At 33.2% G+C, this 16,941-nt stretch overlaps 2 protein-coding genes across 10 annotated transcripts; one reads left to right on the top strand and one right to left on the bottom strand.

Moving 5' to 3' along the window:
* The first annotated feature begins 295 nt into the window (after positions 1-295).
* LOC129286948 (disease resistance protein RUN1-like) lies at positions 296-5,778 on the top strand. Of its 2 annotated transcripts, none has more exons than XM_054923059.1 (6): positions 296-939; positions 2,149-3,253; positions 3,350-3,622; positions 3,833-4,636; positions 4,919-5,520; positions 5,605-5,778. In XM_054923059.1, exons 1-6 carry the CDS (start codon positions 431-433, stop codon positions 5,696-5,698), a joined length of 3,387 nt encoding a protein of 1,128 aa, XP_054779034.1. In that variant the 5' UTR covers positions 296-430; the 3' UTR covers positions 5,699-5,778. The 2 variants fall into 2 exon arrangements, with proteins under 2 accessions (XP_054779034.1, XP_054779033.1); XM_054923058.1 differs by having other exon boundaries at positions 3,830-4,636.
* A 3,617-nt stretch (positions 5,779-9,395) lies between these two features.
* On the bottom strand, positions 9,396-15,513 carry LOC129286949 (TMV resistance protein N-like). Of its 8 annotated transcripts, none has more exons than XR_008587551.1 (7): positions 14,799-15,513; positions 12,947-14,045; positions 12,573-12,845; positions 11,324-12,130; positions 10,100-10,678; positions 9,892-10,015; positions 9,396-9,809 (listed from the first exon to the last, which is right to left on the bottom strand). XR_008587551.1 is itself a non-coding variant. In XM_054923060.1 (6 exons), the coding sequence occupies exons 1-5, from the start codon at positions 15,302-15,304 to the stop codon at positions 10,118-10,120; spliced, it is 3,246 nt and encodes a 1,081-aa protein (XP_054779035.1). In that variant the 5' UTR covers positions 15,305-15,513; the 3' UTR covers positions 9,396-10,015; positions 10,100-10,117. The 8 variants fall into 8 exon arrangements, 3 of the variants coding, with proteins under 3 accessions (XP_054779035.1, XP_054779037.1, XP_054779036.1); XR_008587552.1 differs by having other exon boundaries at positions 9,396-9,800; XR_008587553.1 differs by having other exon boundaries at positions 9,396-9,820; positions 9,952-10,015.
* Positions 15,514-16,941: the final 1,428 nt, after the last annotated feature.

Below are 16,941 nucleotides of genomic sequence, written 5' to 3'. Positions count from 1 at the left end.
CAATCACTATTATTTTGGAAAAGAAAAAAAAGTTGCTTGAAGATAAAAGTCAAACAAAAAACGCGGCATCATCCTCTGCAGTATTTGGATACAGATATTCACCACTGACTTGCGAGACCATTGGATCTGACAACACCCACATCAAATTGATGGAGCATAATTTTTTTCTAAGTAATTTCTTAACCAACTTGAAAAAAAAAAAAAATTGCTTGAAGACAAAAGTCAAACAAAAACGCGTCATCCTCTGCAGTATTTGGATACAGATATTCACCATTGACTTGTGAGACCATTGGATCTGACAACACCCACATCAAATTGATGGACCTTCACCTTCCCACCATCTTCCACGCTTCAGATTGTTTGACTATTCAAATCTCAGAACCTTAGCTTTAAACCTTGGCTTCACCACTGCGATTATAGCAGCCACCATATGGCGATTCCAGTAGCCTCATCATCATCATCCTTCAGCTTCAACAGTGGAACCAGGTATAGATATGATGCTTTTCTGAGTTTCAGAGGCGAAGATACTCGCCACTCCTTCACTGAGATTCTCTACGACGCTTTGCGCCGTAAGGGAATCAACGCCTTCATTGACGACAAGAGACTTGGCAAAGGGGAAGAGATCTCTCCTACGCTTCTCAAAGCCATAGAGAGATCCAGGATTTCCATTATTGTCTTCTCTACCAACTACGCTACTTCCACATGGTGCCTCGAAGAACTCGCCCACATCGTTTGGTGTAGGAAGCAGAAGAAGCAGGTGGTGATGCCCATCTTTTACAAGGTAGATCCGTTGGATGTTCAGTATCAGAGAAATAGCTTTGAGGAAGCCATGGCTGCTCTTGAAGATAGGTTCAGCGATGACTTAGAGAAAGTGCGAAAATGGAGGTCTGCTTTGTCTGAAGCTGCTAGCTTGTCACCAGCATGGCTTTTTCAAGATGGGTATGCAATTTTTTTTTTTTTTTGGGGGGCCAAACGTATGCATGTTTGCTATACTATATATATCTCCTAATTAATTGCCTTCTGCAGATCATGAAATTTTAAATACTCTATTTGTAGATGCTAATGATACTAACATGCTATTGAAGATAGTTTTGCTCGTGCAATTCAAAGTTCAATACTTCCTCCGGCCCTATTATATGCACTTTCTACAAGTATTTTTATCCTTGGTGCAACGAACACTATAAAACATTTATTACATTTTTTTCAATATTACTCATAATATAAATTTAAAAAATTTTTACTTAAACAGAGATAAAATTACAAGATTATAACTACATCTTTTTTATTTCAATGAGATAGTTGAAAATGACTTATAATAAAAACTAAAAGAAGCATTTCTCAAAACTTGGGTATTGAGATTTTTTCCTAGGTATTTAGGATTTTTTTTGTTTGTTTTTAAGAAATATTTAAGGTTTTTAACATAATATTTTCATTTTAATTTTGATTTTAATTTTAATTTTTTAAAAAATTACTAATGAAATCATAAAAAAATATTTTTTATTTAGCAATTGCTAATATGATTACTGCTAGATCGGTTAATTCTGAAGACGAACAATAATCCTTCGGCAACTTTTTTTGGCCTGATTTTTAGGAAATCTATGTTTTTAAGCAGGCAATCTATTGATAATTATTAGCAGTTGCACAATTTTTTGTTCAAGGTTGTTCATAAAGTACTTCGGACTCCGATAGTATTTTGGACATTCGAATATAACTATGCAGAATCAGTTAGCTTTTTACCAAACTAGACATATATTCTTATATATTGATGTATGGAATTTGAAAATTAAATTACTCTGATTCTATGAAAATTAAATTACTGTTATGCTTCGTGAATAGTGTGATTTGGTATATAAATTTTAAATTTGATAGTGACGAAATTTTTTATTATTTTCATACTTAAATTAAAAGTTTAATTTTGTTCTGTATTTTATTCTTTTATATCTATGTTGTTAGCCTGATCTTCGTTTGAATTTACTTAAAACAGTATCCTTTGAACAAGCAAATATTTTACAATTTAACAATTTGAAATAAAAAAACATTCCAAAGGACAATTAAGGACTAAAACATTTGGGAGCTTAGATTGAGCTTATCTATATATTAAAAAAAAAAAAAAGACTTCATATTAAAAGGAGATTTTTGTTTGTGTAGATATGATCAGTTTGGGTTTATTGAAAACATTGTCCAAGGTGCATTTGTTACGCTGCCCCCTAAACGCTTTCAAAACACTGATTACACGGTTGGACTTGAGCCTCACATAGAAGAAGTGGTGTCACTTTTAGATAAATCTGATCATCGCGTTTGCATGTTGGGGATTCATGGAACTGGTGGAATTGGCAAAACAACTCTTGCAAAAGCTATCTACAATTCAATCTTCTACAAATTTGAAGGTTCGTGCTTTTTATTTGATATCAGAGAAGAATCAAACAAATTCCAAGGCATTGTTCGTCTTCAACAGACACTTCTATCAGAAATTCTTGAGGAAAAGAGGATGACATTTAGTAGTGTTTATGAAGGAATATCCAGAATAAAACACAGACTTTCTCATAAACAAGTTTTGTTGGTTCTTGATGATGTTGATCACGATGAACAATTAGAACAACTTGCAGGAGGGTGTGATTGGTTTGGCAATGGAAGCAAGGTCATTATTACAACAAGAAATAAGCAATTGCTAATTTCTCATAATATTGAACAGACATATGAAATGAAGGAGCTAAACAAGCATGCCTCTCTTGAACTCTTTTGTTGGCATGCCTTTCATGAGAGCCAACCTCCAAAAGGCTATCAAGATATGTCCAATTGTGTTGTGACCTATGTACAAGGTCTTCCTCTGGCTTTAAGATTAATAGGCTCCAATTTGGCACATAAAAGCTTAGAGGAATGGAGAACTACATTAAAACGATATGATCTGATCCCGAAAAAAACAATTCACGAGGTACTAAAGATAAGCTATGATTGCTTACAAGATGATGCTAAACGTATCTTTTTAGATATTGCTTGCTTTTTTAAAAAGGAGAAATTGGAATTCATCGAAGAAATACTACAAGCTTGTGATTATGGAGCAAGGTTTTATATCGAAGTTCTTGTTGAAAAGTCTCTAATAACTATCAATGATGAGAATGGTCGCTTGTATATGCATGATCTCATACAACAAATGGGAAGAGAGATTGTTCGGCGAGAGGCACCATCAGATATTGGTAAACGTAGTAGATTATGGTATTATAAAGATGTACTGAAAGCATTGTGTGAAAATTTAGTAAGTATGGAAATCTTTAATATGTGTTTCCACGTATACATTAAATTTATCAAGTACAATTTGGCAATGTCTAACTTTTTTGAACATGCATTATAGGGAAGCAACAAGATTGAAGGAATGATGCTTGATCCACCTCAACAACAAGGAGTGGAGTGGAGTGGCTTAGCCTTTGAGAAGATGAATAATCTTAAAATTCTTATTGTTCGAAATGCCCAATTCTCAACCAGTCCTAGATATTTCCCCAATAGCCTAAGATTACTTGATTGGGAGGGATATCCTTCGATGACCTTGCCACCAGATTTTTCTCCAGCAAAACTAGTTTGTTTCAAGTTGTATAGAAGTCTTTTCAGCTTGGAAGAACCATTCAAGGTACAATTTTTTATACCCATTATAACTCTAAAAATTATAAAATTCATTTCATTAATACTCAAATAATTTATTATTAATTAAGACAATAATTTGCAATCATCTAAATATTTTAAGGATATGTATCATTTAAGACAAATTTCCAACAAACAAGCTAGTTTTTCTGCCAACTAACGAGCAAGATAATTAATTATTATTTTTTTTTGGCAGAAGTTTGAACATGTGACACATATGGATTTCTCACATTGTGAATTCATAGCTGAAGTACCTGATATGTCTCAATTCCAAAGCTTAAGAAGATTGTTGTTTCAAGGGTGCCGCAATCTGATCAAAGTTCATGATTCAGTGGGATCTCTCTCTAGGTTGGTCCGATTAGATGTCAGTGAATGCACCAAACTTACAATCTTTCCACATGAAATCAACATGCCATCTCTTCAAGAGCTCAATCTCAGAGAATGCAAGAGTCTTGACTACTTCCCAAATATATTGGGAAAGATGGATTCACTAACTGATATTTTTGCAAGTGAAACTGCTATTATAGAGCTCCCACCTTCCATTGGATATCTTCCAGCTCTAGAAAGTTTGTTTATAAGGTCCTGCAAAAGTCTTAGGGAGCTTCCAAACAGCTTGTTGATGTTGCAAAATCTTAGCACGCTTGATTTGGGAGATATTCAACCTCATGGAAGGAAATCATTGAAGAGATTAATGCAAGAGAGCCGACCAGCTATTAGCTACACAAACTTAGAGTACTTGGATCTTGAGAATTGTGGTCTATTGGATGAAGATCTTTGCCTAACCCTGAATTGTTTTCAGAATGTGCAAGAGTTAAATCTGTCAAGGAATGATTTTGTGTCCCTTCCTGAGTGCATTAAAGAGTGTGCTAATCTGATAAAACTAGATGTGACTAATTGCAAGAGGCTAAGAGACATACCAGAGCTGCCATCAAAGTTGAAGGACATAAGGGCAGAGAATTGCACATCATTAACTATGGAGTCACTAGGGCATCTATGGTCTCAGGTTTTTCTCACGCTTTTTAATATTTTTTGTTTCTTGTGCTATTTCTAAGACTAATCAAACTAAGGGCGCTTGTGTTTTTTTAGGACTTAACTGTTATCCTCCCAAATTTAATTGAAGGACATAGGATAGACAGTTAACATCTACTATATTAGAAACATTATCAATTTCTATAAATAATAAATTCAAAGTGCTCCTGTCTGTCAGGTGAAAATAAGGTTCTCTTTTAGTATTCTATTTTCTGTTTTCAAATCTTAAAATGCCTTTGGTCTTTTGATAAATCAGGTGAAAAATTGCTTTTGCTTGGGAATCGGTTCACCAGCAACAACATTTCCTGATTGGTTCGACCATTGCTGCAAAGGAGGGATACTGTCTTTTGGTGTTCATGGGAAAATTTTCCCTCGCGTTGTCATTGCAATTAAGTCCTGGAAATCCAACACAAGGAAGAGACACTTCTTCCAAGTTTTTATGAGAATCAATGGTCGTAAAATGCCATGGATACAAAGTGATGCTGCTGATGCAAGTGAAGAAGGTCGTGTGTTTGTTTTCTTTGGTAAACCGGGCCATGTGTTTTTATTTGATCTGCTTAAGGATTTTAGGGAAGAAGAGTTGGAGAGGCTTAATAAGTTTCTAAAATTGGATTGGAATGATGTGGAGATACAAGTAACCTGTCTCCCACATGATATCGCCGTAGTTAAGTGTGGAATTTATGTGGACAAGCAACAAACGAACATGGAGAATGTCCAGTTCAAGTCTCCAGTGATATCAAGAACTTCACTAAAACGCAGGGCAATAGCTTCTCCTCCTAATAAACCACCCAAGAAGCTCTTGAGAAAGTTCAAGGCTACTGATGAAAGAAAACTCAATAACACAAAGAAAGGGACAAGGTGAGCCTTTACTTCCTTCCAATTAGTGGTTGTTCAAGGTTTTTGCTTATTATTATAATCTCGTTTCCCTTTCATGTATTGCAGGAGAAGTAAACCACTCCAAAATTTTCACTCATGGTACAAGAAAAAGGTATTTTTTCTGATGGGTAAGCATCTTTGGAGATTCTTGTATTATTAGGTCCTATTTGGTATCCTGGAATTCAGAACATGAAATTGGAAATGGTTATGGAATTGAAAAAAATGTTAGTTTGGTATGAATGGATTTGATTTCCATGTATAATTGAATTCCACAAAAAATGATTGACTTGAGTTTCATGAAAAGATCATAAAAATGAGATGAGTTTTATGAAATTGTATTATTAATGAAATTTTAAGACATTTTTGCCCCACAACCACCATTTTTGCCGGCGCTTGTCTCGCACCAAACAGCATAGACGCCATCAACACTGGTCTTCGCCAGCACTTGTCTTGCCCCGCCATCAACTCCCTTCCTCCCTTTTTCCTTTCAATCTTGTAGTCGATGCCTGTAGCAATTTTCTTTGATTTTGATCTGCAACTGCTTGCTTTGGTTGATGCCTATAGCGATGTTCCGATTCTCTTTTTCTCGTTGGTCTTTATGAAATTTGGTTCTTGATGGATGATTTGGTTGTTTTTTTTTTTTTTTGGTAGAATGTACGTAGATCTAATTTTTGAAGCTTGAAAAATGAAGATGAACCCATGGCTTCAACCTAGAGAGGTCCGATGGGGTTGGGATTTAAGGCCTTGATTAGGTGACGAAAGTGGGTGTTGAAATGCGTGTGCTACTTTTTTTTTTTTTTTAAGTATCGGGTATATTGGTCTGGAATGGTTCCGGTGGGTCAGATGATGAAGGTGGGTGGCGATTTCTGGAATGAGTATGTATGTGGTTTCGATGTTGAAGGTAAATGTTGATTTGGGTTTGCTTTTTTTTTTTTTTTTTTTTGACTGGGGTTTGAGGTAGCCAATGGTGATACTAGTGGAGGGTAGATATACAAGTCTGGGTTGTCTAAAAAAAAAAAGATATTTTAGTTTTTTAATATTTTAAATATTTATATTTTAAATAAAAATAATATTATGATTCCAACAGCATACTAAACATATTTTTAAATCTTATATTCATCTCTACTTCCATCTTCATTTTCATTAAACTCTTTCATCATATCAAACAAGTCTTTAGGATTATCAAAGGTTACAATTGCTACCCATCTCTTAGTTAAACAAATAAAGTTTTTTTTTTTTTTTGAAACAAGATTAATTGTGGATTTCAGTGTAACAAATAGTTTCATTTTCTAATGCACTATCAATAGTAAATTGTTGAAATAGTTCATTCTTATAAATGTTATCATACATACATGAGTGCACGCGTACGCAGTGTGGATCCATATATGCCCATAATCTCCTAAAAACTTTTTTCCATGTTTAGTGATGTTATATATCCCGTAACTCTCCTAAATGGATTTTCTTTTGATCTTTATTCTTAGTTATTATTCTAAACTCGACTGCTTCACTTTGTACAATCACATAAATCGATTTCCCAATTTATGAATTTGTAACTTATGGGATGTTTTTTAAGGTTATCAATGGCCCATAAAGTGTAGTTTGGCTTAAAAAAGTCAAAGAGCCATAAAGTATAAATATTGATTAAAGGGATATAATTATATGAATCTTCTAGGATTGTAGTTAGATCTTGGCCATTACAAACTTATGAAAGCATTCGGCCTCTAGTTCAAATTCACCAGCCGTCCCCAGTTTGAATTCTTTGGCGGGTTCAATTTCTTTCACTACAAATATACTTAAGTTTTATGCTTCTCAATTCTCACTTCATAAGTTTAAGATAAAATTAAATACAAATTTTATGTCTAGAAACTTATTGATCTTTATTAAATTGTTATTTGCATGGTAAATTTGAATAGTAAGTTTGCAGTAAAATCTTTTCTAATATGCTTCAAGGAATTGATCGATGTCATAATCGATAATAGAATCAAATAAATATATTATTACAATGAATTAGTGTTTATAAAATTAAAGAATTCACTAAATCAATCAATTGAATCAATCATAATTAATATTATCGTGAAATATTGAATACAATAACGTAAATTACAGCATTAAAGTTATAAAAGTCCAATCAAACTCTTCTAGGAATAAAGTAGAATACAACATCATAAATGCAAATTGCATAATCCTCGTTCAAAGAAAATAATAAAAAGATTAAGATACATTTTTTTCCAAAATATTTTTCAAAAAGCACCTCTAATATTTTTGTTAAAGCAATTTTACCCTTAAAGTTATTAAAACAGAATTTTTTGTCCTTTTCTTCAAAATTTTCACGTTAACCTTAAATGTTGATCATTCAAAAATTTAAAGTGTTAAGATGCTCCTACCAAAAATGTTAGGATGTTAGGTGCTCCTTAAAAAATATTTTAAAGACAAAAATACACTTTTATTCATAATAAAATCATTCATTGCAAATGCAAATCTCACAATCCTCATACAATTAATGAAAGAAACTTGGCCAAAAAAACATTGAAAGAAACGACGACAATGAGTAGAAAGGCAAGCAAAGGTAAGAGACAAAAGAAAAAAAAAATTAATTGTTAAATGGGTTTATACTATAAACCCAACTAGGAAGCACAGATATGTTGATTTTGGTGGCGTATCTGTGTCGAATACATACCAGACATGAACACTCGCTTCACACGAATACGTCCATGTTCAACACTTTTTTTTTTTTCCTGGAAACATGGCGGGGCACTGAGGGATACTATGGGACACAGCTTCGATGTGGGATGCTGCGTTTTGCATAAAAAATTTGACTAAAGCCCTAATTTGCAAACTATTCAACTGTTCAAACCCATTTTCAAAGCCTCCATTCTCCCCTATGTGTAGATGATAAAACACTCTCATGAGATTGAGGGTCTGAAGGTTCAGCCTCATATAAAATTTCCTGAATTTGCCTATAGAGTTGACCTCCTTTAACCTAGCATATCTATGACCCTGCCCTTGACCACAGGGGTATGTCAAGAAAAACATCTAAAAAATGAGGACAATCTTTAAGGCAAGAACAAACATGGGGTTATGTTACAACCCGACAAGATGCTCTAACTTCAAATGATGTAAAGCTAGTTTCCCTTGCTGGATTGGTTGACAAGTTTTGTCAATGTAAAAATTTCAAGAGGTTCAAATTACAAGATAAACTCTACTAAAATTTCTACAAAACATTTAAAACTTTACGAATTTTATTATAATATATAGAAATTATATATCAATATTCTAGCTTAACCCTAATATGAAATATGAGATAACCGATCATACCCTTAATATCAAGACATGACACGTCAAGTAATTGAAGAGGTCAAGCCTCAAAATGTAGTTCAAATAATCATTGATAATGCATCTATTTGCAAATCCACAAGTAGACTTATAGAAACTGAGTATCCCACCATTTTTTAGAAGTCATGTGTTGTGCATACGCTCAATCTTATATTAAAGAATACATGTGCAGCAAAAAACACAAATGCAAATGAAATTGTATGTGACGAATGTCATTGCATAAAAGAGGTTAAGGATGATGCAGGTTTTATTAGAACATTCATCATGTGTCATTATATGTAATTGGCAATTTTTAATGAATTTGTGCCATTCAAGTTACTTGTCATAGCTGATACTCGATTTGTATCTACAATTGTTATGCTCAAAAGACTCAAGCTCATTAAAATTTCTCTTAATTTTTTGATGTAGGACTTTAACTTCTTTATCTCTAACACAACACCTACTTATGTGGAGGGACTCACATAAATTTCAAAAAAAAAAAAAAAATTCAAATCAAACTACAATGATTAACTTTTTCTAATAGAAGCATTAAATTAGGACTGAGTTATATTGAAACAGATGCATAGGGATTGAGTTGGAAATGTGTGCAAACTATAAAAAATAAAAGGGTTAATTTTTCCAACATAAGGAAGGAATAAGACATGCCAATGTTTTCCTCATAAACGTACATGACCCATTTATAACGATATTTAAAAAAAAACACCGAGAGAGAGAGAGAGACAATATTCATCCCATTTATGAAGTCTTGAATGAGATCGATACTTGCCCGCTGCGTGAATGGACAGTTATGTTTACCCATCTACCTCGGTCTGCAAACGCAGCAGCACACATCTTGCTCAACAAGCGCTGGACATGGATCTTGGCTTCTATATTCTTAGTGCTCCCTCTGATAGTCTTCTAGCTTTGCTAAATAAGGAGATGCAACGTGCCTGTGACCCCTAGTTAGGGCCTTTGTTATCAAAAAATAATAATAATAATAATAATCATCTTTGACCAAAGAAATTTAATAATCATCGTTACCAAAAAAAAATTCTTTAACATTTGATAGCTAGTACTTCGAAAACCCCCAAACATGCTCACCCATAGGAAATACTATCATTCTCTTGCGACAGAATGAAAAATTTGGTGTCGTTTAATTACTCTCCTATAACATAGGAAAGAGGAAAATTAATATTAATAATAAGCAGAAACCTTGAAAAAAAACAACTAGTAGAAAGTAGAGGCTGACCTTGTCCATTTCTTTGAGTTATTGAGTTTTCTTTTTATCAGCAGCCATGAACTTTCTCAGGAACTTGTTGGGTGGTTCATTAGGAGGAGAAGCAGTCTCTGTTCGTTTCAGAGATGTAGGAGCATTCATGGAAAGCTGAGAAGAATTGAACTGCACATTCTCCATGTTTGTGTGCTGTGTGTACACGTAAATTCCACAGCAAACTACAGGCAAGTTTGGTGTTAAACATGTGACTTGTATTTCCACATCATTCCAATCCAAGTTCAGATGCCTATCAAGCCTCTTCCACTCTGCTCCCTCAAAAGACCATCTTAAATCAAACAAGAACACGTGACCTTGTGTACTTCCATAATTTACATCTTGTTTCCTTAGTATTTCATGACCATTGATGTTCACAGAAACATGGAAGAAGTGTCTCCCTCTCCTGTCTGCTTTCCCCAACTCACATGCTAGGGCAGCGCGAGGGAAATTCCCGCGAGCATGAAAAGACAGTGTCCCTCCTTTACAGCAATCATCAAGCCAATCAGGAAATGTTGTTGCTGGCATACATATTCTCAAGAGATCAATTTCATTCTTGACCTGATTTACCCAAAGGGGCCGGGTACCAAAGGGGATTTCAGATTTGAAAACAACAGGTGAAAGAATGAAGATAAAATATTCCTATTTCCATTCCTAATAGACGAGTGCACTTGCAATTTAGGCACTCATAGGTGTTTCATTATGAGTTGATCTCCCATACATTAATATGTTTTCAAAAATTAACTGGTGACATCTAAGCAAAAGAGTTTAACACGTGTGACGTGGCCTAAACTGTTGACATGCAATGCAAAGAGTTCTACACAGAAATCGGTTAACCTGACCATTAATTTGTGGGGAAGTGACGGAAGAGAAGCTACAGCAACAATTTTAAAGGAATTTTAAGGAAAGGATTTACATATAATAATAATAATAATTGCAGCGGCGGTGACAGCGACAGAGGGGCCATGATGAACATGGACCAATAAATCTGACCAGATAAAACAAAGAATTATAAGGGGAAAAAATTTGGCCAAAGGTCAAGAAATGAATTAATGATTGTTTAGGGAAAATAGAGGGTGAAAAATGTATCTATATCCTAAATGAAAATTACCAATAGCTGTCTTACTAATTGCAGATGTATTTAATTTGATTTATCTGTTACATAACAAACGGGAAAACAAAAAACAAAAAAGATATGAGGCAAACCTGAGACCATAAATGATCAAATGACTTGGTAGTTAATGATGTGCAATTCTCTGCCTTAATGTCGCTTAGCTTTGATGGCAACTCTGGTATGTCTCTCAGCTTCTTGCAGTCATCCACTTCCAATTTCAGCAATTCAGCACACTCTCTGACGCACTCAGGAAGGGACACAAAATCATTCCCTGAAAGAGTTAACTCTTGCAAATCCCGGAAAAATTTCAATATTAGGATAAGATCTTCATCCAACAGACAACAGTTTTCAAGATTCAAGAACTTTATGTTTGCGCAGCTAACAGCTAGTAGCCTCTCTTGCATTAATTTCATCAAAGATTTTCTGCTAGGAGGGTGACTGTCTCTCAACTCAAGCCACTCAAGATTTTGCAACGTGAATAAGCTGTTTGGAAGCTCCCTGAGACTTTTGCAAGAGCTTAAATTTAAACATTCAAGCCCGGTAAGATTTCCAATGGAAGGTGGGAGCTCCTTAATAGCAGTGTCTTCTGCCCAAATATCCGTTAATGCATCCATCTTCCCCACTATATGTGGGAAGTAGTCAAGACTCTTGCAACGGCTAAGATTAATATCTTGAAGAGATGGCATGTTGATTTCATGTGGAAAGCTTGTAAGTTTGTTGCAGTTACTAACATCTAAGTGGACTAGCTTAGAGAGAGATCCCACGGAATAGTGTATTGTGTTCAGATTGCAACACTCTCTAAACAACAAGTTTTTTAAATTTGGGAATTGAGACATATCAGGTACTTCAGTTATGAATTCACAATGTGAAACGTTCATGTATGTCACGCATTCAAACCTCTGCAAAACAAAAAAACTAGGTAATTTAATTAACAGTAACTATCAAGAGATATTATTTGGAGTAAAATATTCTAACCTGTCTCTTATCTAAGCTTATACAGACCTCCAATTTCTGAAAAAGCTCCCTTGTATTGAACACCATAAATTATTGCATTAATTATTAGATTATTATTGTAATGAATTTGATAATTATTTTTCAGAAATAGATACACGCATATCCTTTTTATTGTGGAAAGACGAGTATATATGCTTTTAAAGTAAACAGAGTAGCTATTAACATGTGAACAAGCTGTAAAACAAAATTATCTATTCAATTTTATAAATATATTAGATTCTTATAAGCTAGAATTATATGTAGCTTGACATTTTCCCAAAAAAAAAAAACAAATAATAGGTAAAGAAATTTGACAAGAACACCATCGTAAAGGTTAAAAAAAAGTACCTTGAACGGCTCTTCCAGTCTGAAGATACTATTGCATAACTTCAAGGAAATTAGTTTCTTAGGAGAAAAATCTGGTGGTAAATTTGCTGAAGGATATCCCTCCCAATCAAGCAATCTTAAACTATTGGGTAAGTATTTAGGGTAAGTTGAAAATTGGGTATTCCGAATCACAAGAATCCTAAGATTAGTCATCTTCTCAAAGGCCATACCATTCCATCTCACTTCTTCTTGTTGAGGTGGATCAAGCATTATTCCTTCAATATTACTGTTTCCCTATAATGAAAATCCACATAAACAACATTGTTAGACATGGTCAAATAGCACAATAAATTGAATGTACATGACTAGGAAATAGACAAGATTTAGATACTTACTAAATTTTCACATAGCACTTTAAGAACATCCTTGTAATACCATATTCTACTGCGTTTATCAAGACTTGATGGTGCCTCTTGCCTAACAATCTCTCTACCCATCTGTTGTATTAGATCATGCATGCACAACTTACCAATACCAGAAATAGTTACAAGAGATTTTTCAACAAGCACTTCAAAATAGAACCTTCCACCAAAATCAAAAGCTTCTATTATGTCTTCAATGTATACAAATGTCTTTGCCTTAAAGAAACAAGCAATATCTAGGAAAATACGCTTAGCATTGTCTTGTAAGCAATCATAGCTCATCTTTAGTATATTATGAATTGTTCTTTCCGGAATCCTCTCATATTGTTCCAATGTAGACCTCCATTCTTCTAAGTTTCTATGTGCCAAATTGGAGCCTATTAATCTTAAAGCAAGAGGAAGGCCTTGTGCATATCTTATGGCATGACTTGCCATATCTTGATAGCCTTTTGGAGGATGGCTCAAATGAAAGGCATGCCAACAAAAGAGTTCAAGAGAGTCATAATCATTCAGCGCCGTCATTTCATATGTTTTTTCAATGTCACGTGCAACTAACAATTGCTTATTTCTCGTTGTTATAATGACCTTGCTTCCACAGCCAAACCAATCACACCCTCCTGCAAGTTGTTCTAACTGATCAAGCTGATCAACATCATCAAGAACCAGCAAAACTTTTTTATGTGAGAGTCTGTGTCTTAGTATAGATATTCCTTCATCAACACTGCTAAACTTTATCCTCTTTTCCTCAAGAATCTCTGATAAAAGCGTTTGTTGAAGGCGAACCATGCCATGATATTTTGTTGATTCTTCTCTAACGTCAAACAAAAAGCATGCACCTTCAAATTGGTAGAAGATTGTATTATACAAGGCTTTTGCAAGGGTTGTTTTGCCAATCCCCCCGGTTCCATGAATCCCCAACATACAAACTCTATCATCAGTTTCACCCAGAAGTGACATTACTTTTTCTATACGAGGCTCAAGTCCAACCATGTAATCAGTGTTATGGAAGCGTTTAGGAGGCAGCCTAGCACATGCATCTTCAACAATCCTTTCAATAAACCCAAATTCGTATCTACAAAAAGGAAATTTTCTACTCTTAAAATGAAGATATTCATGCAAAATGTCTTCAATTTTTTTTTTTTTTCAGTTTACCATATATCTTTTAATAAAATCATATTTTGATGTTTCAAAGATGACATCAATATGTATCAATTAGCTCTCGTATTGTAAACAGAATAAAAGTATTTAAAAAATATACAATATATATTTAATTTAAAAATATTTGCCGATGGACCAGATAGAATCAGACCCAAAAAAATATAAATCGAAAAAAAAAGTATGCTTTTCAAATATTAAAGTAATAACTCGCCATCCAAAAAAAATATTAAAGTAATAACAAATAACCATTAATGTCAAATATAATATCTTACCGATCCACACAAATAGTGAAGCTTATCTATCATTCATGTGATAAATCAGATAGTGCACCCCAAAAGCTAATGTATTCTATAGTCATATATGATTGTCCACAATAATATTGGATTTCAAATTAAGCAGAATTAATAGAAATAGTTATGAACTGGATTCAGAAACTTTAACAAGAAAGAAAAGGTACAACTCTCAACAACAATAGATACTCTGTTTAATAACATTTCTTCTACACGATTTGTTAAGACCCCAAGTGAAGGGATTCACCTTTTAAAGTGCACCAACCAGTAATTTCAGATATATTCAATAGCGTCTCGAATCATCAGCAACCAGTAATCAAGAATTTGAAAATTCTATCAGCACAATGCAATAAAGAAAATAAAATAAAGAAACCTACCCATCTTTAAAAAGCCAGGCCGACGACAAACTAGCTGCTTCAGACAAAGCAAACCTCCATCTTCTCACTTTCTCCAAATCATTTCTGAACCTGTCTTCATGAGCAGCCATGGCTTCGCCAAAGCTATTCCTCTGATATTGGACATCCATTGGATCCACCTTGTAGAATATTGGCATAACCAGCTGGTTCTTCTCCTTCTTACATCGAATGATGTGGGTCAGTTCCTCTAGGCACCATGTGGAAGTAGCGTAGTTCATAGAGAACACAATGATCGAAACCCTCGATTTCTCTATGGCTTTAAGAAGCGCCGGTGAGATCCGTTCCCCTTTCCCGAGCTTCTTGTCGTCTATGAAGGCGTTGATTCCCTTACGGCGCAGAGCATCGTAGAGGATGACAGTGAAGGAGTGACGAGTATCTTCACCTCTAAAGCTCAGAAAAACATCATATCTAAACTTTGGTTCGCGGGCAAAGCCATAGGATGATGGTGATGGAACTTGAATCGCCATGGCTGCGATAACCACGACAAATTGCTAGATATTGATATTTGATTCTGTAAGCAGAGAGAAATTTTACAGAAGTGTCATTCACCGGCGAAGAGTGAGGCACAAATTTAATTCCAGCTGGCCGCCCTATGGGATCTGATGCTTTCACCTGGCAAAATGCTCATCAAGATGCCTCACTGCGTTTCAACCAAAAAATAAACTCTTCAACAACAAAAAACCGGGGGGGGGGGGGGGGAGAAAGAAAGAAAGAAAGACGCGACGCCTCGTCCTCATCGCTGCTTTCATGACCTGAGAAACCGCGTCTATGTCAAGACTCAAGAGTACGGATTCGGTGGATGAATAGAAACAAGGGAGAATTTCAGTGATGTCACTGTTATTTTAAATCGGGCTCAAAACTATATTTATTATATTCTATTAAATTATATAAGGTTTAAAGAAAACTTTTACCCTCTCAACTGTTATTAGAAGCGGGAAAAATGACAACAAAATTTTTTTAAATTATATAAATAATATTTTAATATTTTAAAATATCATAATTTTTTAAAAATCTTTAAAAACTTTTTTGTTATTAAAAAATTGATATAAATAATTAAATTGCCATTAGTTCAAAATTTCAAATGCAAACTTATAAATTACTATTACACTCTTATAATTTTAAGAAGAAAATTTATGAATCTTAAAACAAACCTTATAAATAAAAATTGATATTTGTAATACTTGAAAAACATCATAATTTCAAATGCCATCTTGTAAATTACTGTTGAATTCTTATGATTTTAAAAAAAATTGTTAATCTCATAACAAAACTTGTAAATGACAATTGATATTTGAATTAAAAATAATTTAATCATTTATATTAATTTTTTAATGATAAAAAAATTTCTAAAAACTTTAGGAAAATTATAATTTTTTAAGAGATCATAATATCATTTAAATAATTTAAAAAAAATTATCATCATTTTCCCTTAGAAATACATTATGTTTTAAATGTAATTTTTTTTAATTTTTTAAAATAATACATTGAGTATTTTATCATTACAAAAGTTAATTTTAATTGTAGTTAAGTAAAAAATTATAAAAAAATAATATAAAAATTTATAAAAAAAGACACATAAAATTACAAATAAGTATCACATAAAAATTAATATTAATTAAGTTTCAAAAATAATGATTGATCAAAATCATATTTTATCCTTTTATACAGGTAAGAAGTAACATGTATATTCTATAATTTATATATAATTTAAGAAACTTAATTAATATTAATTTTTTATAAATTAATTATATGTAATATTATAGGTTCTTTCCTATAATTTTTTATCTCCTTTCCTATAATTTTAAAGCTAACTAAGAGTTAGAATTAACTTTTTAATAGAATAGCATGATATTTAATGCACAATTTTTAAAAATTTTTAAAAATTGCACGACATAAAAATATGGGATATTAAATACTCCAAAGCAAATAGGATCAAAGGGAGTAAATTTAAGTGTAAGATATATTTTTAAAATAAAATTTTTATATATTTAATATATTTTTATCTAATCAAATTAGAATAAATAAATTTTAATGAGTTAATAATGTTAATAATAAAAATTTATCATAAAATAAATTATTTATAAAATACATGTATATTTTAGTT

The sequence above is a fragment of the Prosopis cineraria genome, unplaced genomic scaffold (genome assembly GCF_029017545.1).
Source record: "Prosopis cineraria cultivar Desert tree isolate PC_DT_omini unplaced genomic scaffold, ASM2901754v1 PC11, whole genome shotgun sequence".
Lineage (NCBI taxonomy): Eukaryota > Viridiplantae > Streptophyta > Magnoliopsida > Fabales > Fabaceae > Prosopis > Prosopis cineraria.
The sequence above is the reverse complement of the archived record's forward strand: the minus strand, read 5'-3'. Positions and strand labels throughout refer to the sequence as shown.